Source organism: Pseudonaja textilis, chromosome 7, assembly GCF_049901715.1.
Source record: "Pseudonaja textilis isolate UNSWEBS1 chromosome 7, rPseTex1.2, whole genome shotgun sequence".
Classification (NCBI taxonomy): domain Eukaryota; kingdom Metazoa; phylum Chordata; class Lepidosauria; order Squamata; family Elapidae; genus Pseudonaja; species Pseudonaja textilis.
In genome coordinates, this window is record NC_141996.1 from 28,642,437 (window position 1) to 28,670,093 (window position 27,657).

The 27,657-nt window shown below is 36.1% G+C and overlaps 2 protein-coding genes across 4 annotated transcripts; one reads left to right on the top strand and one right to left on the bottom strand.

Annotated features, from left to right (window-relative positions):
• The first annotated feature begins 2,832 nt into the window (after positions 1-2,832).
• Positions 2,833-18,473, top strand: LOC148125276 (uncharacterized). Its single transcript, XM_087937289.1, has 4 exons — positions 2,833-3,097; positions 7,990-8,433; positions 14,749-14,889; positions 17,915-18,473. Exons 1-4 carry the CDS (start codon positions 3,013-3,015, stop codon positions 17,917-17,919), a joined length of 675 nt encoding a protein of 224 aa, XP_087793415.1. The 5' UTR covers positions 2,833-3,012; the 3' UTR covers positions 17,920-18,473.
• A 201-nt stretch (positions 18,474-18,674) lies between these two features.
• Positions 18,675-27,351, bottom strand: LOC113441652 (phospholipase A2-like). 3 transcript variants are annotated; one of them, XM_087937290.1, is made up of 4 exons: positions 26,833-27,344; positions 23,545-23,710; positions 22,848-22,954; positions 18,675-20,182 (listed from the first exon to the last, which is right to left on the bottom strand). In XM_087937290.1, exons 1-4 carry the CDS (start codon positions 26,870-26,872, stop codon positions 20,091-20,093), a joined length of 405 nt encoding a protein of 134 aa, XP_087793416.1. In that variant the 5' UTR covers positions 26,873-27,344; the 3' UTR covers positions 18,675-20,090. The 3 variants fall into 3 exon arrangements, with proteins under 3 accessions (XP_087793416.1, XP_026564556.1, XP_087793417.1); XM_026708771.2 differs by having other exon boundaries at positions 18,675-20,449; positions 26,833-27,101; XM_087937291.1 differs by lacking the exon at positions 18,675-20,182 and having other exon boundaries at positions 22,865-22,995; positions 26,833-27,351.
• Positions 27,352-27,657: the final 306 nt, after the last annotated feature.

Sequence of the window (27,657 nt, forward strand, 5' to 3'; positions counted from 1 at the left end):
AAGCTGAAGTAAAATTGTACCTATCATTGTTGTCATGTAATTTTTCACTTAGTGACTATTTTGCTTAATGATTGCATTGCTGTTCTCATTTGTGGTTACTACATGTGTACCTTGTAGGTATTTTTGTTTATACTATGTTACTCATAACCTTACCAGAATGGTTATGTGCCAACACTTTGTCACTAAATGTATTATAGTCAGTCCTTCTGCCAAAAGAATAACTCTAAATTAAGTTGGTTATGTTGTGATATGTGTTTAGGACTGTCATGTGGCGACAGCTAATATATCTGAATAAATTAGAATAGAGGGCTATGAGCTCTGTTTTCACTGGCAGAGGGTTGCAGAAGGCTGTTGCAGTCGAAAACAGAGCTCAGGAGCCAGTTTTCTCTGGCAGAGCGCTCGGGCCACCACAGGCACCCCGACAAGAATGATGTCAAGTTGGTTACGCCCATCCTGGCCATGCCCACTCTGCCCCCTCCACAAAGTCAAGCACAACTCTGATGTGGCCCTCAATGAAATTGAGTTTGACATCCCTGGTTTAAAGCATGATTCAAATTTCAGTTCAGAAATAGACAGTCACTGCTATTATTGTAAACAATTTATCAAATGAAATACCGGTAATTATTGGTATTGATCAGCCAATATATGGGCAATTGGTAGCTAAATGTATTGTATTACAATACCAGGAAGAATAAAGAACTGAAGTTATTGCAGAGGTTTAGGCTACAATATTACAAACTCTGCAGTTTTACCTTTCCCAAAAAAACCATCGTTCCTGGAAAGCAGCAGTACAAATAGGAAGTTATTAGAAGATAAACATAGAAACTGGCTATTATAGCTCAAGCAGAGGTGGTTATATAAGACCCTCTATAAGGGAAAGACTGTTCCTTAGCAAGTGTAGGAGGGCAGTGGAAAGAAAGGATCATGAGTGCAGAGAACACCTTGCTTTTCTGAAAAAGGAAGACATGGTATATAGGAAATCCTCAATTTACAACTATTTGTTTAGTGACTGTCCAAAATTACAAAGGCACTGAAAAAAGTGACATGATAGATCTTCACTCTTACGATGATTGCAGCATCCCCCATGGTCACATGGTCAAAATTTGGATGCTTGGCAACTGGCATGATTTATGATGGTTTCAGTGTCCTGGGTCATGCAATCACCTTTTGCTACTTTCTGACAAGCAAAGTAATGAGGAAGCCAATTCACTTAATAAATGTGCTAACTTAACAATTGCAGTGATTCACTTAACTGTGGCAACAAAGATTGTAAAATGGGGCAAAACTCACTTAACAACTGTCTTGCTTAGCAACGTAAATTTTGGACTCAATTCTGGTCATAAGTTGAGGGCTTTCTGTACAGTATGGAGTCAGAGAATATTCTGGCAGTGGAGAAAAAGTGGAACAAATTTCAATTTCAGTTTCAGATCAGATTTACACAAATTTATGAAAATCCTTGCCACTAGCCCAGTTTTAAATTACTAATCAGAGCAGTGTGCATATAATAGCACCTTGCTTGGCAGTGGTGGGAGGTGAGGTTTGTTTCAAGATAGCCTCATGTAGTCATTGTAAGTGCTACCTGGTAACAAACAGGTAATGTTTTCAGCAAATTAAGGAATTGCTGTTGATTCAGAGGTGTTATTCAGCAAGTTCTGACCAGTTCTGAAGAATCTTTAGCAGAAATTTTGAGTAATTTGGAGAACTGGCAAATCGCACCTCTGACTGGAGATTTTACAGCATCCTTCCCCTGCCACCCCCACCAAGCCACCCCACAGAACCAATAGTAAAAAAAATGTGAATCCTACCACTGTGCTGATTTCAAATATGTGCAAATATGGCAAAGAATAGCTTCTTTGGACAAAAGACTCTATTCTGCTACACAAATGTATTTTTGGAAACAAAATCTGTAGTATATAATGTTTGAAATTATCTGTAGATTATAATATTAACATGTTAGGATACAGTTTGAAAAACAGAATTTAATAGCTTGCAATAGCCATGACACAATTTGAGATATATCCAGAATGAGTCAACCTCAATTTCTTCTCCAAAATAACCTCAATTTAAGCTTATGAAAGATAGCTAAGGTTAGGGATAAAATGCATGGAAATGTGTACTGATGCACATATATAAACCTACCAAGAATTAGAAACTTTGTCTTCTAGGTCACATGTTACAACCTCCAAATAGCCTTTGAATTAGCAACCATTTGCTATAAATGATGTATAGGGGATGCTGTCTTGAGTAAGAGCCCAGACATGGGGACTAGTTGCAATTACTTGATGGTGAATAAAATGCATTGTTAAAGCCCTGACATTGAAAATAAACTGAAATTAAGCTCCAGCTGTTCCTTTGGGCAAGATTTGTTAATTACTATTGGTCCTCCCTAACAATATACAGGTTTACTTGGGCTGTTTTCAAAACCTCAGCTGGACGAAGGCAAAATTAAATTAATCAGGCGGGTTGAAGTAAATTCACTTTAGGAAGCTAAAAAAATGTTATTCAGGTCTACTTTTTGAAATGTTACATCTCATCTTTCCGTTAAAAGTAGCTCACCTTACATGCCCTATAGAATTACAATAATATCGAACCATACGAATCATGCTTGTTACATTTTAGGGACACACAATCCATTATAATTCCGATGATATAAATAATAACTGGGATACATATATTTTGTGACAAATTTAGGAGACAAGGGGTTTTGTGGAGAGACTACTTGAAAGTCTGTTTTTCAAGTGTAAATTCTGGATTTAGCTGAGAGACTGTTTTTAACATATTCCCCACCTCTCCCTGCAGCTTTGCTAATAGAGGTTAGCGCTTTTTCAGACAAGGAGCTTCAGCAAATCCAAAAGTGACACTCCTTTAGGCAACAGACAGAGAGCTATGAAGCGGTAACATTAGTAAGTGTGACATTTGCTGGGCAGAATGTGAGTTCCTATTCTTCTGCAATACCAACAGGCAAACTTTTTTTCCTTTGCCCTTACGCTTGGTACAAAAGGCAAAAAAAGAATGCGTACATTTTCAGCTATGCATCAGGAGATCTCCAAATGTTGCTTCTGGGCAATGCCCTTTCTTCTGCTCTCTCTCATATTAGGTAAGTAATTATTCTAGCAATTCTTTTCTTTCAATGTTAAGAAAGATGACAATGGCATTTTCTTCTCAAATTATTGCTTATGATAAACTTAGGCATGTTTACTTTCTTGGGAGTAAGCTCTACTAAACCAGAGGGAGATGAATTTTGAATAAGATCAGGTGTTAAATTTATGTGAATCTGGTTTCTTTACCCAATTGTATCATAAATTGTTATATAAAATATTACTTGAACAATATAGAAAAAGTTTTGGTAGACAAGCTTTGTATTTTTCACTTTTTTATTGTATACTTTCTAGTTTTATACTTGTTCACTTGTTTGCCCGCAATATTTTATGCCTGTTCTTCTAAGATATACCTCTATAAAATCTAATGGCATAGCAGTATTTTCAAAGACCTAGCAGCATATGGAGGGCCTAGAAAGGAGAGAAAAAGGAGTAAGATAGTCTTTGTGTCCTTGAATTAAGGGAATTCTGAAAGGTTTAGCTGCCTATCTAGGATTAAGAAAATATGCAGCTTCTATACAGCCATGAAGCATGGGACCAATAATATATTTGAATTTTACAACCCTTACCCTGTCATAAGACAGGACAAGCTACCTCAGAAAGTTGATCTTGGATGTCATGAAAAATCAGCTATTTGCCATTTCTTCTCACAGTACTTTTATATTCTACATGACCTGGATGACTGAAAATCTCCATAGACTTTTATATCATGAGTTTTTCTGTTTCAGCTGCCAGAATAATTTGGCTAATCTTGAATAGCATACACTTTCACTGGTGAGCTGATTGAATATTCCATTTTATTTCAAGCCCCCCCAATATCCCCCTTGAATTGTCTCTGGGCATTTTATCTTCAGATTCAACCCATTAAAAAAAGCTCTTAATATATAAAGTTAGAGGTTCTCCTTTACAGTACAGTAATTTGTAAATGATGCATATCAATATATAGCTGTCATTTCAGCCCTATTCGTAATAAGTAATATTAAATATTTTGCACATCAAAATTCTATACACTTTTATCTTTGCAAGAGATTTTTAACTGCTGATAACAATCTACTTGTAAATACAGCAGCAGTATTTGCTATATTGATATGCATGATGTAGTTTTAGTTACTTGTATTCTTAGTAAACTCAAGTCAAATTGATTACTTGTGCCTATGTGGACACAGCCATGCAATGTTCTTGTCAACAGAACAAAAGTAGCTTGCCAATGCATCTTTCTCTGGTATTGTTGCCTTTCCATCCAAATACAGGTAATACTCAACTTACAACCACAATTGAGCCATTTTTTTTTGTTGCTAAGCAAGACAGTTATTAAATAAATTTTGCCTGATTTTACGACCTTTCTTGCCACATTTGTTAAGTGAATCCCTGCAGTTGTTAGTAACAGGATTGTTGAGTGGAGCTGGCTTCCCCATTCATTTTGCTTGTCAGAAAGTTATAAAAAGTGTGTCAAGGTTCCAACTGATGAACCCAACCAAGCCAGCACTCTGGGGTGATCAGATCTCTTTAAGAACTGTTTTATTGAGTACATCAATTTGGCATGCATAAAAGCAAAACCAACTCTAATTAATTCCCATGCTTTTTGTATAATTGAAGAATAGATAATTCCCTCCCTCGTGGTCATAAGTTACATTGTCCAATTAGGTGTTCTGGCATCTCTCAGGTAACTCCCTCCCATCTCTGGCCAGCACCTGTAGAGATAACCTTCATTCCCACGGGACAATCTGTTTTTATTGTCTGGTCCGATATTCCAAACCTCTCCCCCCATACTGTGTGGCAAGCTGAGAAATGAAAAGGTGGCTGTGACAGCATAGGTCCGTTTTGAAATTGACAAGGTGATCACATGATTTGGGGATACAGCAACTGTCATAAATACGAATCAGTTGCCAAGCATCTGAATTTTGCTCATGTGATCACGAAAATTCATAAATGTGAAAACAGTCATAAATTACCTTTTTTGTGTCATTGTAACTTTGAATGGTCACTAAACAAACTATTTGTATTAAGTAAACCAGAGTGTGTTTAATTTCTGAATGCAGACAAAGTGGGCCAAGGACCATCACCTGTACATATAGTGACTTTTTAGTATTGGCATTATGAACACACATAGAGAATTACCTGGTGTTACATCTCTTGCCTTGTAGTAGATGAACAACTAGCATCTTCATAGATAGTGTTGGTAAAAAAAAGAAGCTTTTGCTTCTGATTGGCTGTGTGATTTCTCAGAGTGAAGGATCCTTTTCCTCTGGTGAATTAAATCTTAGAAGAAAGAAGGCAAGAGCTGGGAAGAGAGTCCGGAAGACTAGGAATAAAAAGAACAAAGAATGAAAAAGTTTGAATAAATCAAGATAAATCAAGATCCCTACAAAAGGGATCAGTGAAAAGGAACCAGCTAGAAAATAATGTCTATAGGAAATAGAAGCAAGAAACTCCAAATGAAAAAAATATGCTGTATCCTGTGAAGAAGAAAAGACAAGATGGAAAAAGTCATGAGGTTAATCAATAGGGCAACTAAAGAAAATTATATAAAGCTAACAATGTCTGGAAACCAAGAACCTGAGAAAAATAAAGATTTTTTTCACTATCTTAAAAACTGAAATAACTGAAATGATTCACTTAAGCAGGGAGAGTCTGGATTAAAGAGAGAAACTGTGTGGTTTAAATGGCTTTAACAAGATGATTAGACAAATTCACAAAGGAAGAGCTGTTATTGCTTTTAGTCTTCTGAATCACAGGGAGCCTGCTTTAAAAAAGGCTACGGCGGAATGACTATCAAGGCCTACATGTATATTTTCTGGATGCATTTGGATTACCAAATGTTTCTTGAATAAATGGGCCTCTGGACTGATCTAGTACAGCTCTTCTTAAGTTCAAGAATGATGTATAACTTCCTATAGATGCAAGAAACAGCTGTGTGTTTAGGACAAATATAACAAACAAGAGACAAAAACCTTACAAATAAGTAACTGCCTCTGAAATCTGACAGAGGAATCTGTCACTTATAACCACAGCCTTGGGTCAGACATTTTAAGTAAGGAAGTGAGTGCCAAAATGCAGAAGTAGGATCAATGGTAGCAAGAAAGATTTTTCTGTAACCCATTGTCTCTGTCTCTGTCTGTCTGTCTGTCTGTCTGTCTCTCTCTCTCTCTGTGTATGTGTGTGTGTGTAGACATATCATTGCATCCATCACAGATGAAAATAGGATCCACTAGCTTGGTTTTATATTTATAGGAGATGGACAATAGACATAAATACCTCTAGACTACTGACCTTTTGCAATATTAAAAGCACAAATGCATTGTGACCTTTATGATGAAGCCCCAAGAGAATGAGCTGGAATATGATATCACAGATGTGAATCACAAGCTTCCTCCAACGCTAAACACACAAATAAATGCACACTCTTCCAACAAGTTCTGATATTGCAACATAATCAGACCTGACATTGATATAAAAATTAGAAGGGCATAATTAATATACAATAATGCTCAGACTTCTATATTTAAAAATATTATATCTAGAGACAATCAGTATGTATAAGGGAGGGAGGAAGACTTCTGATGCCCCCCCCTCCCCACTTCCTCCAAGCAAACTCAGTCAGGAAACTGGCAGAAAGTTGGAAGTCACTCCTGTTCCCATTGCTGTTTTGCCTGTCCATGGACATTGTGTTTCTCGGTTTAGGTAAGGGAATATATGATGACATAGCAGGGCACAGGTTGTCTAGTAGGGACATAAACACGTGCAACCATAAACACATGTATACATGAAGAGACATCTACAAACATTATGGGATGTAAAAATTGTCATAATTTAAATATATTTGTGCTGAGTCACACCACTGTTTAATATTCAGGGTAATGCTATTGCTTTGATTAAATTTGAATATCTTGTTATCCTATTTAAAATGCTTAAGTCATAAGATTCATTAGCTAAATGTGTTGTTTCTTATTTCCTTCTGTTAAAATTGTCCATGAGAGGCATTTGGAAAAAAACTATTTTAAAGCATTTTATTTTTCAGACCATGTAATTTTTCTTCCTGCCACATTACTCCTACCTACAGTACCTCCACATACAAACTTTGAATTTGCAAAAGACTGACAAAAATAAAAGTGTACTAGTAGTTCAGAACAAATCTTACTAGCAGGGCTACATAGAGTTGCACAGATGATAATTGACCTCTTTGTAAAGAACCAATTTAAAAGTTGTAGCGCAAATAGTAGCCTTTCCAAATGGGGAACAGTGGCAACATTACATTGAAATTATTCACACCCTTCAGCTTCTATAGTGATTGATGAAATATATCCAGAACACAGTAACTTAGAAGACTGTCATCTGAGAATAATATGGTCAGGAAGGAGAGGAATCAGCAAATGGGCAACAAATGTTATGTCAGGATAATTATCTGCTGGCTAGGAGTGAATGGATGCTACTTCAAATGCCCCATGAAAAAGTGCTTTACTTCAAATGCCTTCCTCAAATTTTGCTTCATTTAAATTGTGTAGTCAAAAGTAGGATAACAATATGGTTGATTGTTTGCAAATGCTCTGAGGATCTTTCCTGTGAAATCTCTGAAAATGTAGTTTAGATTTATGTTTCAAATATACTTCTTTCCCAAACTCATATAGTGTAAAAATCATCCCTTTCTCATCCCTTCATTTCTTGATTTTTCTAATCTATTCTGAAGGAGATCTTCCATTGAACCCCTACACTATATAATAAATCCCCCCACTTTTTTTTTTATAAAAACTTCCCTCTGAAACACACTGCTTTACTGACTGGAAATTATGGGAAGTGCTAGATAGGGGAGTGCCAGTTTGAGGAAGGCTATCTCAGAGTATTAGTACATTCTGAATCAATGAAAAAATGTTGATCTATCTTTCTACCTTTGCAGTGCTTTATACTGGTGTTTCTAATGCCACACAGGAGAAGGCAGCCACTTCAAGCAATTCCTCTCTCCACCCTACAGAGTTTTGGATGAAGACATGGCAACCATTTCTGTCTCAGACTCCAGAAAAAGAGAAAGCCAAAGAGGGTGAAACAATGGTCTTTGGATGCCAGTATCACAGTCCCCAAGGATCATCTTTGAATAACCTCACAGTGAAGTGGTATAAACGGGATGGAAAAGGACAGAAGGTTGTCATGGAAAATAATGTCACTGCCCTGGAAAACAACACTAGAATTTTTATGACTGGGAATTTATCAGAAGGTGATGCTTCACTGACTATCTTAAAAGTGACAACCAGTGATCATGGCACTTATTACTGCCAAGTGATTCTTTCCAATGGTGATGTGGTGACCGGCGATGGCACAAAACTTAGAATCCAGAGAGCACTAGGTAAAATTTTGTTGTGCTTTTTAAAAAATGCTTTCAGAGATTTTCTAGAATGTTTGCAAGTAGACCAGGGGTGTCAAACTCCTGACAACCCATTATCATGTGATGTATCACAACTTTTTCCCCCTTCACTAAAATGGGGTGGGCATGGCCAGCGCATGATGCATCTGGCCCGCAGGCCGCAAGTTTGACATCTCTGACGTAGACTATCTGTTAAAGAAATTACAGTGCTTTTCTCCTCCTCCTTCTGACACAGTGATGGCCTAACAAAAGCCTTTTCTGAAAGCACCTGAGAGGCATTGTAAAAAGTAAGCCACTTGGCTTTAAAGATCTAGACTAAGAATACACATTTAATCATGCTTTTTTAAAATAAGCTAGATTCACAAAGCTCATTAAACTATAAAACATGGTTTACAAATACAATGAGAAAGTGCACATAACTTAAACCATATTTTAAAAAATCACAATGTGTAAATCCAGGCATTAACACTCGGACTATAGTTCTGGGCTGGAAAAGATCTGGTAGACTACTAGATAATCAGAATACAAAATAACAGCATATTTAGGTAATATTTATTTTTCTGTAACGAAGTTTTTAAGGCTTTACAATAAATAAGCAAGAGAACAATGCAAACACAAAACTGAAAACCATGTAAGCTCTACTTTGTGTTGCCTCTGAAGTTGTGAACAAAGGTTCAGTTGATTAAAAGTGCAGCATCCTGCCTGGTGGTAGCAGATTTGATCACATAACTAATGCTATGGTCATTGTGCTGGCTACGAGTTTGCTCTAGGTAAAATTAAGAGCACCAGTTTTTATCTTTAATGCCCTAAATGACTTGGTTGTAGGACCATCCCTTCTGAAAAGATTTGGAGTTCTTGAAAAAAGGTTCAGTGAGAATCCTGAAATCACATGAGTTAAGGGGATGGGACTTGGAGGTTAGGCCTTCTTGGTGGTAGCCCCCCATTCTGCAATATCTTATTTACTGAGGTTTGGAATCCCCTGGACTCACTTAAGATGTGACAATTACACAGAAGGTTTGGATTTAAGGAGGTATGGGCTACATTGTTACTGGTTACTTAATTTAAAAAATCTTCCTTAGTTTCATAAAATACAGTTTTGGTTGTTTGTAAACTGCCTTCAGTTTCAGGAAGAAACTGAAACCACATTTCAAAGTAAAGGAAGATATTTTAAACTTAAAGTTCTCACCTCAACTGCATGAGTCAGTTAAAAATTCTAAGTGTTTCAAACCAGAAACAGCTTGGAAACTGGCATAACTGAAAACTTACAAAGATATAATATTTTAAAACCTGTCTATTTTCAAATTAGTGGTCATTTTCAGCTGTGAATAATTTTGAAAGCAATTTTTCCATTAAAAATATCCATATGTCTAACACCGTGGAAGACTTCAAGAGAAAGATGACGTGCAATTATAGTTATAGTTTACCAGTAGGGCTAATAGATCTGAACTGCAAAAGTCTTGTGACAATTAGATGACAAGCTAAGGATTGCAAAAACTAACTGCTTTGCTGCTATGTTCTGAACTGGAGTTTTTCAACCAGATCTGATTACCACAGCTGTAATCCACAGAGATAACTGGATTACAAATCAATAGAAGTATCCCAATTTCAATCCTGATTTGGGAGCAAAAGTTTGGCCATGTAGATTAGAACATGCCTACATATTCCACATGTTCTACTTTTAGAACATGTAGAAATTCAAATGATTAATCCAAGGTGAGTTTGTCAGTTGTGTTCCTGACCAAGGAGAAGAGGGCTTCTGATGTGGTAAAGATTTGGCAGTAATCTTGTGATATAAGATTGTGGTATTTATGAGACAGCAGGTACTTCCCAAAAAGATTAGTGCTTTGATCAAGCTAGTGAGATTGCTTGCCACTAATCAAAAGATCTGACAAGGTTAGTAGCTGGACAGGACAAGCATGTGGAACACTGTAATGTCTGCTAAGGTCTGTAATGTCTGCTATTATATCTAAAGGCAAAATAGATTAAAACTGCAAATCTCTCTGTTATAGGTTCAGCTTATGAGATGTCACCCATCAAAGGCAGGGACACATGCAATTCTAAATATGATTTTTCTTACACATATCACATAGTAAAGATTTATTTATAATCAAAAGAATGTTGCTTCTTTTTATTACATGAACAATATTTTTACTCTCTTAACTAATTCAGTCTGATTAGTTACAGGTAGTCCTCAACTTAGGACCATAACTGTGCCCAAAATTTATGTTGCTAAGTGAGAAATTTAAGTGAGTTTTGCCCCATTTTCCAACTTTTCTTGCCACATTTGTTAAGTGCATCACTGCAATTCTTAAATTAGTAACATTGTTGTTAAGTGAATCTGGTTTCCCCACTGACTTTGCTTGTCAGGAGGTTGCAAAAGGGGATCACATGACTCTTGGACACTGCAAATGTCATAAATGTGAGTCAGTTATCAAGCATCTGAATGTAAATCACATGACCATGGAGATGCTACAATGGTCATTAGTGTGAAAAATGATCATAAGTCACTTTTTTCAGTGCCATTGTAACTTTGAAAGATCACTAAATGAACTGTTGTAAATTGAGGATTATCTGTATTTCCTTTGGCCTATGTTTTTCTCTATTCTTTTCTTATTTACTTCTAGTTCACTGTTTTGCTTTGTTTGACCCTTTTTCTTTAAGCCCAATAGAACTTCAGATTTATGTATGCCACTCCTAAACCCACAGCCCCTTATAGTCATTTACATGGCTCCTGTTCTGCTGGCTACTGGGTAGAGAGTTGACATCATTCCTAGTTGCTCCTGGAAGACTAGTTCATTTGTGACTGCCAAAGGGCCTGTTACTGGCTGCTGCTGTAGTCTACCTTCCATTGGTCCTTCACTGCCTGTTTCTGGAGGCCAGATATTAGCACTCAGGACTTCTGGGAAATTCTCACCACAACCTGGGCTCCGCTGCAAATGCTAGCACCTAGGTGATCCGATTATGCCAATATCTGTGGACCACTTAATGAACTTTCAATTCTTGTGTCTTTGGTGGCTGTGTTATCTTAGTCACAGAGTTTATTTGATATCCTCTTCTGCTGCTTTATCACTGTTAAAGTTCTCTGCTTTTGTATGCTGTCATTCAGCTGCTGCCCGATTGGCTATTTTATTCTATTTCTGGTTTTCTTTCTTCGTCTGTCTTCTGTCTTCTTGCTTCTTTTTTCTTTTTTCATCTTTCTTCTACAGTATTATCATCATACCATATGCCTTAGGAATGGTAAGAATAAGGACCGTAAAAGGAAGAATAGAAGACATACCAGTGCTTTGTATTTCAAATGCCCTTCCTTTCACACTCTTTCCATGTCAAAGCTATACAGAAGCTTTATTGTGTCAACTGGGCACATGTTTAAGTGCTCAAAAATATAAATAAATGTTACACATTGTAACAAGAACCACTAGCCAAGTAAGCTTCTCTTCTTCTCTTTTATACTATAATGTCTTATATTATATCAACTCTTTGGACTCTAAGTAGCTTTCAGCAAAAAAACAACAATCAACATAACAAATACAAAATTGTCAAAAACTCAAATGTTTTAACACACCTCTATTATAAATATATCTGTAATAAAATTCAATAAATTACATATATAATGATAGCACAATCCTATACTTTACATACAGTATTTGCTGTTCCTTCCTGAAAGCTGTTTGAAAAATCTAAGCTTTCAACAACTTCTTGAAAATCATGATTTTAGGTATTTAATTTTTGATTGACAATATGAGATTATATGTAATATAATTGTAATTGAAGACTACGAAATGGAAGCACAAAACAATTTGTAAACCAACCGGCACACTGTATGTACACCTATGAAAGATAGCTTGATGTTTTTATGTTTTGTTTGTTTATGTTTGTTTTTAAAAACCAATAAAAATTTTAAAAAAGAAAAAAGAAAATCATGATTTTATTTGGAGAAAAAAGTTTGGAAATGACTAGCCCTTTCATAAGTATCTTGAATTGCACACAGAATCTACTAGTCAGCCAAAGAAGTTTCTGCAATATTGCATTACATGGCTATATTAGGTAGTTCTTTTTAAAAAACTATAAATATTAAATTTTCACCTTTAAAAAAACATGTTCTATATACATTTTTGCAGTTATTTGTGACATCAGTTATACCATTCTCCTATACATACAGACATACTGTACATACATACATACATACATTCATTCATTCATTCATACACACGCACATACACACACACACACACATATACTATTTACAATTACATTTTAAAGCTTCTACCTTTGCATTATATTTTCTTTCTATTTTCTAACTAGACATACCATTTTTCCTAGGCCAAATAGAATTCTTTATCTTCCCTCTCCTGCAATTCCATTGTGAATTTGTTCATTTCTGCGCAATCCATTCTTTTTTTTATAATAATGTCATCTGTGGGTGTACTACCTAATTTCCAAGTTTGAGCATATAGTATCCTGTTAAGATGTGTATCATTAGACATTCATTCTTTTTTGTATATTCTCCTTTGGTTATCCCTAATAAAAACATTTCAGGTTTGGGTACTATCTTTAGACTTGTTATTTCCTGTAACCAGATCTGTGGCTATATTAGGTAGTTCTAATGACTGCATGGCAGCCGTATTCTACACTAATTGAAACTTCTAACTGGACTTCTATGGCAATCCAAAGTAGAGCTTTCTTAGAGTAATAAGGAAGTTTTAAGGACCAAATGGCTAAATTCTCACGGAATACAATGAGTCCCACCTTTGAGGTTAAATACTCAGGAAAGAGTTTACTAGAGGCTTTTATTCTTGGAGGCTTCATGGGAGTAGCATGCCTGGAAGAAAAGATTCTAAGACCGAATCTGTATTTAGGAAAGAACCAAATTTATGCAGATTCAGTAAGTAGCCATCTAAAGAATGTGTTATTTAATTTTTGAAGTACTCAAGGTTAGCCTATTTCCTTTGGCACCTCTTTTCTCTGAAATTATTTTGGATTAACAGTCATTATTTTTGAGTCTATACGATATTAGAAGCCAAATTATGTTCATGAAATGTCATCCCATTTACATTTCTGTTTGCTGTTGTGTGTTTTCTAATCAACCATTAAACAATTAAGTACCGTTGAAAGGCTGAAAATGCCTTTCTTCCAAGGGTTCTTTTTTCCTGCTGGGAGTGCTCCAGAGTAAGGACACAGACAGGCAGCTACTTGGAAGGCAGGTTCCTTTAATTTTCAGGAAGGCAAGAGATAGCAAGAAGTCTGCGTTCCTGGGGCTAGCCAGCTTTGTGTAATAAACTCCTGATTTTTATACCTTTTCTCCTTTTGTGTGTGAGTGCTTAAATCCTGTCGGGGCGGGGGGTTGTCTTCATTTCCGTCAGGGGGTAAACTCTGCGGGGTGGTTTGATTGGATTATTAGTTCCATTTCTTATATTTGTTTAGTGGCAATCTCCTGTCTGCTATGTGTCTTTTGTCTATTTGTTTTGCTGATTTGGCATGGCCTTTTGTTTGTAAGGGATTTCTTTTTCTTGTTTCCCTAGCTTTAATTACTTGGCTTTTGTCTAGGGGGCTTCTTTCAATACCTTTTATCAAATCTCTTTTCCTATGCAAGTTTGCTTTTATGGCTAGCCTGATGTTCCCCTCGCATTTTTTCTGCTTGGGTGTCACTCCTGTCCTGGTGAAGTTCCCTTTCCACAGTACTATATTAAGAAGACACGTTGGTGCCAGTTTGTATCTTGGGGGTTACAATGATATGCTTCATATCCCTAAGCCATATCCCTGGCTTAGAGCTTTTTAAGTTGACCACCAGTTGCTGGATTTAAATTGGTTTTATTGATTGATTGACTACATACCCTACTTTTCATTTATGTGCTAAGGAAGCATATCTCTTCCTATTTTCCCCCTATAATAACCTTGTAAGGAAGCTAAGAAAAAGGCCTGTTTTTGTTTTAATTAGCAAAAAGGGGCAGCCATTTTTTTTTCCTTTAGCATTGCTCCTTTTTTTTTTTTTTTTGGTCAGTGGGGAGAAAAAATGGTGGTAATGAATATTAATGAAAGCATTAACTGTGGATTCACTCTGGACTGTCCTAATTTGGTAGGTCAGTGCTGGCAGGATGCATTAACTTCTTCTACATATAAATAAACATCAAAGCTCGAACGAAATGATACTTTTAATTTTTAATCAAGTTCCTGTAGTGATAGGCTCAAGATGATCCCACAGAAACATTTACAGTAGCAACATTTTTCCATGTAGACTCTCCTGTAGTGTTTTATGTTGAATACAGTACATTTCTGACTAGGGCATGGATTTCCCTTTAGGTTGGCTTGATATAGAAGAATCCATTGGAACAATCATTGGTGTGGTGGCTGCTGGTATTGGAGGCCTGATAGTTCTGATTGTAGTCTTAACTCCTCGACTGAGAAAGTGTCTTCCATGTGCTAAAGCAACAGCCCCTCAAGGTAGAGTATGAAATGCATGATCATTTAATAAATTAAATGTATGCAATTCTAATAAATGCAAGGCATCCGTGTGGTCAAGCACTTTTTTTTAGCTTGTTCAAAATTGTCACCTAAAAAAGTTGTATAAACATATTTCTGTTGTTTCCTAAAGATGTTTTGCCCAGTTATAACAATCTAAGTGTAACATTAATCCCTAGTATATGATATCTTTCGTGTGAAGTCTTAATGATATATAAGAAGATGCATTAATGAAATATAAGAAGATGCATTTCCCTGGTTAGTCTATTTATTTATCCAAACCAATATTATTTATGGAATTTCCTCTCTGCTGAGCTGATGTCCTGTCTCCCCACCCATGTGTTTGTATAAATAAAGCCAGCATATCAATTTCCATGCTCCTTGCCAATCCCTTTACCATCTGTATTCTGAAACGTTTATCCTGTTTTGTAAATGTGATTCTAATTATAACCAAAGTGATTGGTTTCCTTCCTCTGGTTTTGTGGCTATCACCTTTCCAATTATCAGCCAGCAAGGAAAAGACCAGGTAATCAGGATCCAGCAGTAAATATGGCTGGGTTTACTTTAAGGGTCAATATCTCTTCTCTAGCCTGGATTGCCATCTGCTCCTTCTACTTCCCTTAGGACATTTGAACATTTCCCAAGTTGAAATAATGTTATTTTAAACATGTATAGGAAATACCCTGATCAAAAGTTGCTCTAGAGGGGGGCATGGTTTAATTAAATTGAACTATATGCACTTATATGGGAATTGAACTCAAGAAACCCAAATTCCAACAGATTCTCTGCCATTGAAGTTCTCACGATGATTAGGTCTCTCTCTCTCTCTCTCTCTCTCTCTCTCTCTCTCTCCCTCCCTCCCTCTCCCTCCCTCCCTCCCTCCCTCTCCCTCCCCGCCTTATTCCACCTGGCTGTTATTCTGAGAAAAAGTAATAAGGGAAAAAGTAATAAGAAATTGGGATGGCAGTTTTGAAATTGAGATGGAACACTAACAGATAAATAACACAATAAATTGGAAGATTCATAGATTTTTTTAAAAAAATGTTTTGAAATGTGTTCATCTGCCAAAGAAATAAAAAAAAAGCTAAGAATAAAATAGAGAGGTAGAGAACAACATGGGTATTTTGTAACGGAGCACCCCAATATGATAGCTTCTAAGGAACAGAAAATATTCTCCATAGCAGCCATTTTAAGAGAGCATCCATAACATTCCAGAAGATCCCAACATTTTAAAGTTCTCCCCCACTCCAAAGATAACTACCTTTGATTTATATATAAGAGTAGATTATAATTTGTTTATTTTATTGTGTTCTAAATTTGATTTTAAGTTAGTTGCAATTGCTTCTCTTTCTGTTTCTGTGTGTGTCTGTATCTCATTTATATGATGGGGGAGATACATTTCATACCAGTATGCATGCATTTTTAAATTGTTGACTATCTAGCACACATATTGCAATTGAAAAGAAAAGCATTCTGATATAATACCCTTAATATTAGGAGGAGAAAGCCTGGATATTCTGCATAGCACCCAAGCCACAAATAAAAAAAAATAACTTGTACTGAAGAATTAAATGCTAAAATCACTGTGCCAAGACCATTTTTTCCTATTCACTTATAAAATCATCCAACCATAATTGTGTCAATACAATAACACTAGTGAAGACAGGTATTATTTTTCCTTAGTGATGGCTGGGTGAAGCTAGAAAATAAATTACTAATAGGAAAAAGGCTCAGAGTGGCATCTTAAATATCTGGAAAGGATGGGACTCTCAAACAAATGTTCATAGAGCAGGATTACCCATTGTTTAACTGTGGCTTATTGACTAAATAACAGCCAATTAAAGCATATTGCACAATTTACAATCAGCAATGACTGGATTTATGGGAATGTGCTAGCATCTTCTGGCTAGGAGCTTCTCCAGGCATGTTAACATCCTTCTGTCAAAGAAGCTGCACTTCTGCAAAATCATGATGAGCTCTGTAGAGGAGTTTGAAGTCTGCTGTAAAGGCATTTGTATTCAAGATCTTTTCATGTTATTCTGTATTTAGTCCCCAAAGAAAATAACCCTAAAAGTATGCTGCATATTAAAAATAATTTTGAATGGTTTCTTTTGTTATTGCAACTGTTTTCATTCCATTTTTTTAAACGTGCCAATAAAATATTAGCAAAAGTTTTGAAGCAGAATAGAAGACCAATACAAATACTCAAAACGCAGTCAAAGTGACATAGATTTAATTCATGAATGACATGCATTTTGAGGTATTTCCTTTTATAACTGCTGGAGAATAACCAAGGATTAGTGTTTCAGTTTCACAACTCAAATATGTTGCTGAAATACATATTATCAACGTGGGCTATATAGATACTATACTTTAACTGAATAAAGACATGATTAATCTGTTAAATAAATTACCAAAATCTATGCTGATGGTCACTAACTTGGGTGACTTTTAAAAGGGAATTGGAGAACAAGTCTCTTAAGAGCTATTAGTCTTGAAGAGTCAGTGCTACCCTACAATCAAGAGAATAATTGGAGAGAGGTACATCTTCATGTTCTTCTTAGCGTCCCAGGTGTTAAAATGCTTTTGGTTGGTCACTGCAAGAAATAAAACGCTGAACTGAAAGGACCCTTGACTTGATCAGAACTATTACATTCTTAACCACAAGTCTTAGATTCTAATGGTACATGAATATATAAAGGAATAGATAGACAGACAGACACATAAACAATTCACGTGTAAATGCTTTGGGTATTTCTAGATAGGCTTTGACTTGCTTTGTTTGTAGAAATTGAATTAGTGTCTGATTAACACCATACCTGGTTTTCTTGCTTTTCCAATCTATTCTCTTATAATAACCACTAAGAGAGGAAAGGCAAACTTACTGTCCAATTCCTTTTGATTGGCATTGATTCCTACATCTGGAATAATTTTCAATTGATTTATATTATTTGTCACTATTTTCACTTTACTGCTCATTTACTTTTTCTTTTTCTTCCCCCTTCAGCATAATTTGGAGCAATGGACTAAAGAATATCAGCTATGACAAGAGTTGCATAGATAATCAATAGGAGCAAAACTATATGTTGTTCATGTATTTTACTTTTAAAAATGGGCTAAAATGTTTTAGCATCATTTTAGATGACATGCCTTTTTTAGAAAAATATAAAGTTTATTCATTGAATGAGTGTATGAAAAAAGTTTACAATTTTATTAATTAATTTTAATCAATGGCTTACTTGTCAGTTATTTGTCAGTATGGACAATGGTCTCCTAGTCAATATAAGTTAATAATTATATTACAGACTTTGAAAAACTGAGACTGGGAAACTAAGTAAGTGGTTTGAGGGGAAAGGGACAGAAGAAGGAGGAAGGAATAAGACTGAACCCCTACTACTCTTCAGAGTATCCTCTCCTGCCGTTGCATTTCTGACTACAGTAGCAATCAAGGCTTTTTTATAGATGGATTGTCAATTCTGTACTATGCAGGTTACTATTTACACATTGTATAGGGCAAATGGAGTAAAGGTGGGGAAGAGAAGAATAAAACTTTTTGAAGAGTAAAACGTGTGCAAATATTTTTCTAATTAAAACATGCACTTAGAAACTTGCAACAGATAGATTAGCAGCACCAAGTGTTAATACATACTTTGTGTCCTATATTGATAGCTGAGGACTGGGATATTTTACCGAGGTAAACTAAAAAAATGGGAGCAAACCTCTATGAATTATCAATGATTGCTATGATAATTTACAAAAGCAACCTAATTTCTGCATAAAGGGGACGAGGCTTGGGCATGATAGTCAAGCAGTGGCACCCACAGAAACCACATCGACATTAAAATGGTGATATATATATAATGTGGTCATGCAAATGCTGCCAAAAAGCATAAGTTTAAAATAGTAATGACAGTTTATTCACAGCATAAAATAGCAAAAAATGTCACACAGTGTTAAGTTTAAAGAAAGAAATAGGCCATGTGGGAACAAATTATAATTGGATAAAACCAGTGTGAGAAATCAAATATGCCTGAAAGAAATATTTATGTACTTATTTACAACTTGCCTTATTTATTTTTATAAATAACTCAAGATGATGAATGTATCTCTTCTCATAATTCCTAATTTCACAGTAAAGATTTCAGTTAAATATATAAAAGATAAAATGGATCCTAGTGACATTCTGTTTAGGTATTGGCTTCATCTAGAATTTCTATGGGGTTTGATTCCTGCCTATATCTTGGAAGTTGGAGGTTTAGAATTAGGTTCCCCCACCCAGGCCTGCTCTCCAGCCAGCTGCTAGTCCAAAGAAAAATTCAAAAGAGAAAAAATGTTGGTCAGCTAGCCTCCCAATCTTTTATCTACAAAATCTATTATGGGTATTTTCTAACACGGCAGGATTCTAAGAACATCAATGGTCACAGTGCCCAATGCAGCCACACACACAAAATTGACTCTACAAAAGTTATATAAAAATCCATTAATGCACTCAGTCATATGGACATTACAGGATGTCAGCTACTGAAGCCTGAACTGATACCAGTGTCTGTCATTCATATGGGTTAACAGGACCATAAAAACTTAAAGAATCTATAACAGTAGATATACCTAATAATTGTAGAAATGAATTTGTTTTGGATCAGCATCCTCCTGCTTACATTTTGACAGATACATTGGTGATAATTGTTCATTTGGTTAGGTTGGCTAGGGATCTGTAGTTAAAAAGATTCTGAAAGTACCACATTGTACCTGGCTATTTTGTCATCCTTCTGTAGATCTGTTCAGTTTCTAGTGAGCCTTCTTAAATTTACTGTACAAAATCATATCCCGTGTAAAATGAATTGTTACTAGCAACTTTTCTCTTAGTTTTGCACTGAAATTACATGACAGTCCCAATTCTTTTTTTCTTTTTTGGTACCGTACTGACTTCCATTGCTGTTTTATATTGTTTCTCACTTTCCTCCTTTTTTTAAAGAAGATTTGATATTTGTATAAAATTATATTGATTTTCTAAACAGAATGAAATCATATGGTAAACATATATTTTATCATGTTAGCTTCTTAAATTGGTAGATGCAATTTAGTAACACGTTTAAATGTTCATATGCACATTTTCCACAGCATATATTTCTAAGTAAATAATTCTGCAACAATGGAACTTCTCTGTATCTAGCTGATGATCCTCAGAGGGCAGGAATGTTAGGTTTCTCTGCTGCCATCAACTGGTAGTTTAGATATTTGCAGAATTCCAAAGTATGATTCATAATTTCAGAAGCTGGAAAAGTGTAAAAGATTAGGAAACTTATAGCCTTTAAGTTGAAAAATGTGCAGAAAAAGACCCTAATATTAAAAAAACTCAACAGTTTTAAATTGTTTATTATAATAATCTATTAAATCCTATAGCCACATGAAGGAGATATTCGGCCACAAAGATAATTTGGCCAGAAGATGTAGCTCTTATTGAATGGTGCAAATCTCCAACACCAAGCTGCTTCTTTGTCGCACTGGCAAATTATGTTTTGACATCTGTCTAGGACAGTATCTGAAAAAAAGGTATGGAGATACTACTCTGGTTATGATGAAGTAGACCACAAAAACAAAATAGTCATGCTTATCTATGAAACTGGTATTTATTAAGATGTATAATCTTTAAAAGATAATGGATTGTTTTGTTTGAAACTTTTTTGTTTGAAACTTTTTTGATTTTTTCATATTCTTGAAAGTCATTTGAGACATTAAAAAAAAAAACAAAATTCACAGGGTCTTCAGGTCTCTGCTGTGCATGTAGAGGGTGCGTGCAGGGGGGCACACACAGGGGGCACACTTGCCTGCATGGGGTGGGGTGGTGCACAGGCAGGGGTCACATGCACATGTGTGGGGGCGAGGTGCTTGCACAGGGGTCATGGTGGGGTCATGTGTGCATGAGCAGGGGTAGGCACACGAAGGGAGTTTCATGTCATAGGTCCACCATCATGGCACTATATCTTACAATTACATAATGTGTATTAATGTATATGTTAAAACAATGCACTGTACACTCCATGTTCATTTTTATTTATTAAGTCCTATGTTACATATCCTCTTTTAAAACAAACATTTTTCTTTTGTAAGGTTGCAATTTAGGAATCAAGGGAGTCATTCTGAGAGCAGTGTCTCAGCAACAGATGACTCTCCAAAAATCTAAACTTCTGAGTAATATGAAGTATGAAAAAGAAAACACCTCTTTCACTAAATGGGCAAAGGATTTTTAACACTTTCTGCTCTTCTGTACTCTGAGGTAAAACCAGTGGTGGGATTCAGCCATTTCACACCGCTTTGGGCGAACCAATTGTTAAATTACCCTCTCTCACACACACACACCATCAAAGTGGATCCTAGGCACTGCACTGCAATGGAGAAATGGGCAACAGAGTGGCTAGCATGAGGGAAGGAAGTGGTTGCTTTCCCACTTTCTTCTCCCTGCTCCTCCTCCTCTTCTGTGCCAGCTGCTCCATTTCCCATTTCTTCATTGCAGGACCCACTTTGATAATGGGTGAGAGGCAATTTACCAACCACTTCACCCAGGATCAGGTTGGCCATTGTGGGAGGCTTGTCCTGCAAGTGCCGTGGAACTGGAGGGTGAGGGTGGGCCACACCTCCCACAACAGCCAATTTGACCCCGGGTGAACCAGTTGTTAAATTATTTGAATCTCTACTAGATAAAACTGTAATTTTTAAGAAATCCACAATCATGGTACTCTGTTAGGAGCGATGGCACAGTGGTTAGAAAGCAGTATTACAGCTAATTCTGCCCACAGACAAAACTTTGATCCTGACCAGCTCAAGGCTGACTCAGCCTTCCATCCTTCTGAGATCAGTAAAATGAGGACCCAGATATTTGGGGGCAATTTGCTGACACTGGAAACAGCTCAGGAAGTGCTGTAAAGCACTTCGGAATAGTAGATAACTCTTAAGTGCTCTTGCTGTTATGGTGGTGGGTGATCAAGAGCTGCCCTTTAGATCGAGAAGTGTCCAAGAACAAGGGTCACAGTAGGCAGGGCTCTGCATAGGGCTGGGGTTTTGCAGCGTTTTCAGACCTGGTTTTTTTAAAGTTCTGTTCAGCCTATTTTGAAGCATAACTTACAATTTCAATATGTCTTGAACTCAAACAACACTGTATCACTATTTTTAACCATCACAGTGATGGTTACAATGAATGGCCTGCATCCCTGAAATAACTGGATTTTGCCCAGCTGTGTTTTATGAATTGCAACATATAGAAATTTGTAGCAATTCAACACTGTTGATATATTTCACATATTAAGATTTCTGTCTGAAACTTCACCCTTCCATCTTCAAATTAACCACAGACCTTGGAAAACTGACAACATGCTACAAATAGCTTGATGAAAGGTACATGGTATTAAGTTAGCACAAGGCAGTATATATCTGTATTCAATATTCAATACAGCCATTTTCCCACCACTAGTCTATACACAAAGATTGAAACTGCTTTAAGTTAAGGTCAAAGCCCAATAGTGGCCTAGCATGATCTAGCACCATGCTTAGCAAAATGAAAACAAAAACAAAATGATACTCTGGCTAGCAGTATACTACTGTTATTGGTCAAACATCATTTAAATGAGTTAATTAAAATACCCAACATCAAAATCAATACCCTTTCACAATCACTCTTAACCCAGAGAAAGGTTTAATTCAATTACTATTACATTGTATTTTTATAAGCTGAAACTTCAGGCAACTATGAGATATTGTGTTAGTATTAAAGTTGTTTAAAACAGTCTGCCTAGAACAGTGTTATGAATCTTCGGAGATCTCTCAAAAACCAATAGGACCTTCTGAAATTAAAGCTGAACATTTCACATCTAGACTATCTGTATGTACTTGTGCCACTCTAAGATAAGGTATATAAAAATAATGACATTCAGGTTGTACCTTACCGCATATCACAGTATTGTTCTGACAAGTCCACTTATATCTGTCTGTTATGGGGTGACAGCCTTGTCGTTGTGCAAAGTCATAACAGCAGTCATGTCTATGGCAGCACCTTTCAGCGACAGAGAATGATTAATACTATTGATGTGAGCCCTGAGCATCAAACAGAATGTGAAACTCTATCTCTAGTTTTACAGTGTTCTGGTGTGTGAGACATTTACAAGCCCAATCAAATACTTCCATGAAGCTAATTGCAGTCTGGATATTTTAAGTAATTACTTCTCTGAAGTTTCTTAGGAAAACACAGCAAAGGAAATTCGTTCATAAATATATATTGTGTATATATCTAGGCTGAAAATGTTAGTAATAATTCAAAATAAATACATTTCTAGTTCCACTGCAACAAGAGATCACATGGTCAAACCTTTTGTTCTATTGCCTTCTCAATTTAGCAACATTATGATGTCATCCAGCATAATAAAGAACAGGGTTTATACTAATCATATCACGTTACTGTTCCGAGTACTCAGTTATTTTGTTACTTGGTTTCCTTTTTCTTATCTCATGATACCATTTTTCCATATATAACTGTCTCAAAGTAAATTTGACCTCATTTAAAATGTATTAAACAGAGTGGTATTAATTCAGCTGAAGAATATAATAGAAATACAAACTTAATAGAGAAAGAAGTGCCGTACGTACCAATCTGTTTCATCCTTGGGCCATCCGCTTCCTCCTGGACCGCAATAGCATCCGTAACCTACATAGGCTAAAGAAAATCGGCTGGTACCACATTTTACGGTTCTGTATAATTCAATGAGTCCTCTTTTATTCACCAAGTGTTTTTTTGCAAGAACACCATTCCATACTGCAAAGGCAGAAATTAAGATTTTACTACATAGGATTAGTACCATCCAATAGTTACTTTATCTCTTTTCACACAATCTGTTTCTGCATTAATATATACATTTTATCTGTGTTTGGCTGTTAGAAAGTAGAGGAAGTTTATATGAAGCTTTGGGTTGGTGTACCCCGCAATATTGCTCAAGGTTTCAAGCAAGCCTGCATGCAGAAAGTTGCACAGCAACACTGCTGTTTTGGAGGAACCAACTTCTTTTCCCCCCCATGAAATAGCTTTCAACAAACTGCCTTCTGCACTAGATAGTGAAAAATGAACAGGGTTTTGAAGGCACTTCTTATAGGCTGTATGAATATACTGTTTATGTCAAAACATTTGCTATGAACTAGAGGTATTAATTTTAGGCTGCGCAGGTGTCAAGAAAAATGAAAATTAAGACCATGTTGGGAATACAGCAAATGAATGGGAAACACAACTAAGTAAAAAGGGCAAGCTTTCAACCTTCTGATTTAAACAGAATTCTTTGCTGTTTATCTTGGGCATATTTTCAAAACAAAAACAAAACTACAAACTGGAGAATTGTTTTAAAATTATGTTGCTCTTTTTCCCAGAAGATTTTTTGACTATGAAATATGCATGCCTGAAAATATTATATTTTATTTTTATTACACAGTATTCAACCTTAACTATAAAACTGAATACAAATATGTGACTTTATTGTAAGAAGAAAATAAAAAACTTAGTAGTGATTACAAACTCTATGTCATAACAGGCAGGCATATGCTTAAAGAGAAGCACTCTACTTCTACTTCTAATATACAGTATAAAGATTAAAGTGTGCGTATGTGTATGTGTGTGTTGCAGAATTGCTCAAGTCACAGAAAAAAAAACTTCTATCTCATTGATAGAAAAATACATATGTTTGTGTATGGGTGTGCATAGAATCTCCAAGCCTAGAAAAAAAAATTCAATAGAAGTTTATTTTCAAAAGTTTATTATCAACTTTAAGATGAGCAAAGTGATAAATTATTAGTACTGAATTCAATCTGTGAATATTTACAGATTGCAAATTTGGCCCCAAAGAAATTAGAGTAAAAAGAAACTAAGAGTGAATTTCATCCTTTTTTATTGATTCCTACCACCCATCAATTAAATTCAAAACCAATTCAAAATCATTTCAAAATGGTTTCAGTCACATTTTATATCCTATGTATGGTTTCAAAATTGGCTATTGTATTACAGTATTTATTCAGCAAGGCAGTTTTGCTGAATCCTTAGAAGTTTAAAAATGCACAGAAAGCCTTGTGTTTTCTTTTACCTGGAAAGATTATTACATAGGCTCTTAGAAAAATATCTGGAATTGTGTTGGATTATATGGGTTCTTATAATCTCAGCTTTCTTAACTCTGGAGTTTGGACTGATACATTTTAAAGTCCATCAGTTTAAGAATCTTCTAGTAATTTAAAATACTTTGTGTTCTTGGTCTTTTATTTTTAATTATTAAACTTATATGTCACCCATTTTCTCAGAGGCAAGTCTGGGCAGCTTACAATCATTCAATTAATATGCAGTATAAAACATTAAAACAAAAAGTAGGGATCTTAAATTTAGAACTTAAATTTAAAATTCAGTTAAAATAAAATTGACTAATATTGAGAAGGAAGGAGTAAAGTGCGTACAGGGAGGATATTATCTAATCCATTAACCACTTCCAAAATCCCATACTCCCATTGGGTCTCAGGGCCAGTTGGCACAGCAGGTCTTCAAGGTCTTTCAGAAGGCCAAAAAGGTGGGCTTGAATCTCACCTCAGGGGGCATGATATACATAGGGTGGCAGCTATGACAGACCCTTTCACCCAAAATTCCTTCACTGACAGGATTCACAGTATGCGCCTTCTACCAGCACTGGTGGGGTGGGCTAGTCTCATCAGGGTGAGCCAGTTCCTTAGATAGCCAGAACCCATGTCATGAAGGGCTTTAAATGTGATAACCAATACCTTGAATTGAACCCAGAAGCAAACCTGCAACCAGTGCAGCTTGCGGAACAGCAGTGTAACATGGGACATCCTACGGCAGGGGTGGCCACACCCATCCCTGGTTTAGCGAAAAGGGGGAAAAAGTCACAATACGTCACGACGTGAATTTGACACCCCTGCCCTAGGATCCCAAGAACTGCCAATGCAGCTATGTTCTGCACCAGCTGAAGTTTCCAGTCTTCAAAGGCAGCCCATGTAAAATACACTGCAGCAATCCATGTATGAGATGACGAGGGCTTGAATGACTGAGTACAGGGACTCCCAGTTCAGGAAAGGGCACAAGTGATGCACTACACAAAGTTCTGCAATGGGCCTCTTAGCCACAACTGCCAGCTGCTCATTAAGCAGGAATCATGAGTCTAGGAGAATCCCCAGATTGTGCATTGGGTTTGCCTGGGGGAGTGCAACCTCATCCAAAACTAAAGATGTTAAAATCCCAGAACTAGAAGCTCTGCATCTTACAGGATTTATTAATCTGCATGCAAGTTCTATATTGTGAAACCAATGCCTCTAATGTCATTATTTAAATCAACATGAATTTTTCTGCTGACATTTGTTTACTCCATTTCAGCCAACACATGAAATAAACTTTTCTACAAAAACATCACTGTAGGAAGATGGAAAAATGGGTACAGTGATATTTAAAGAGTCACCAACACATAAAGGTGGAAGATATGTTCAACTATGAGAATTGTTATTTGCCTTTGTGCTGAAATACCTATTGAACTAGTTCCACCAAAGTGGTTTTAATTGTCTAACAATACATTTAGGTGTGACACCCACTTAACTGGAATATATATAATCTTCAAGATACAAGTCTTTATCTCTGTTTTCAGGTTTTCACACAAATGAAACAAATGTACCTATTCTTTTATTATTTAAAGGTTCAAACAAGTCATTATGACATCATTGTTTTCATGACTGAGGACAATATGAAAGAGTCTGCTATCCATGTCTTCCTTGCTTCACTTGAATAAAGAAATTTAAGACTCATATAATACATTGTCAGCATTAAGTGAGGAAAACAGAAGGGAAAAGGATCGGCATTTCTTTCAGGCTGGCATCTACCATATTTAACATTTCATTTGCACTCACCTGCCTGAAACAGCAGCAGTGTCATCAACCGGCGTTCCATGTGGAGATCGTATCACTCCACTGTATCTGCACACCTACAGTCTGTTTAGACTCTCCCTGCAGTTCTGCTGTCAAACTGAGCCAAGCAATGGGTGTGTATACACAATCTTACTGGATTGCTCCTTTATAGTCTGCTCTCAGAACACTCTGCTAAACAAATAATTCCCTCAACACTGTTCAAATATTTACAAAGTGTACACTACTATTACTGTTAATCTTCTCACCACTCCTTATCATCTATCCCCTCCCACTTGACTGTTTCCTAGTATGATTTGATTGTTTGATTGTACCCTAGGACTATCATTAAGTGTTGTACGTTATGATTCTTAATAAATGTACCTTTCCTTTATGTATACTGAGAGTATTTACACCAAGATAAATTCCTTGTGTGTCCAATTACACTTGGCCAATAAAGTATTCTATTCTAAATGAATGAATTCATAAATTTCAAACACTTCCTTCTGAGCAGAGAGATCAGTATTGAGAAGTGGAGGAAGGACAATTCTTGATGGCAGGACTTCTATTTGCAGATTGTTCCTTTCATCAAGTCTTGATAAAAAGGAATTTGACTGAATTCGCTGGACAGTTTGATATATTACAACCACAAAACTGGTGTTCTTTTCCTAAGCTTTTGTTTGCAGTCCCTAACTGACCTCACCATTTGTTTCATAGATCTTAGTGTTAAAGACTTACTTCTGTAACTGGTATTGGCAGCATTTAAACTAAAGAACTATTAAAATAAAATCCTTTGTCTTAATGCTTGAGATTTTAGCAAGCTGTTTAAAA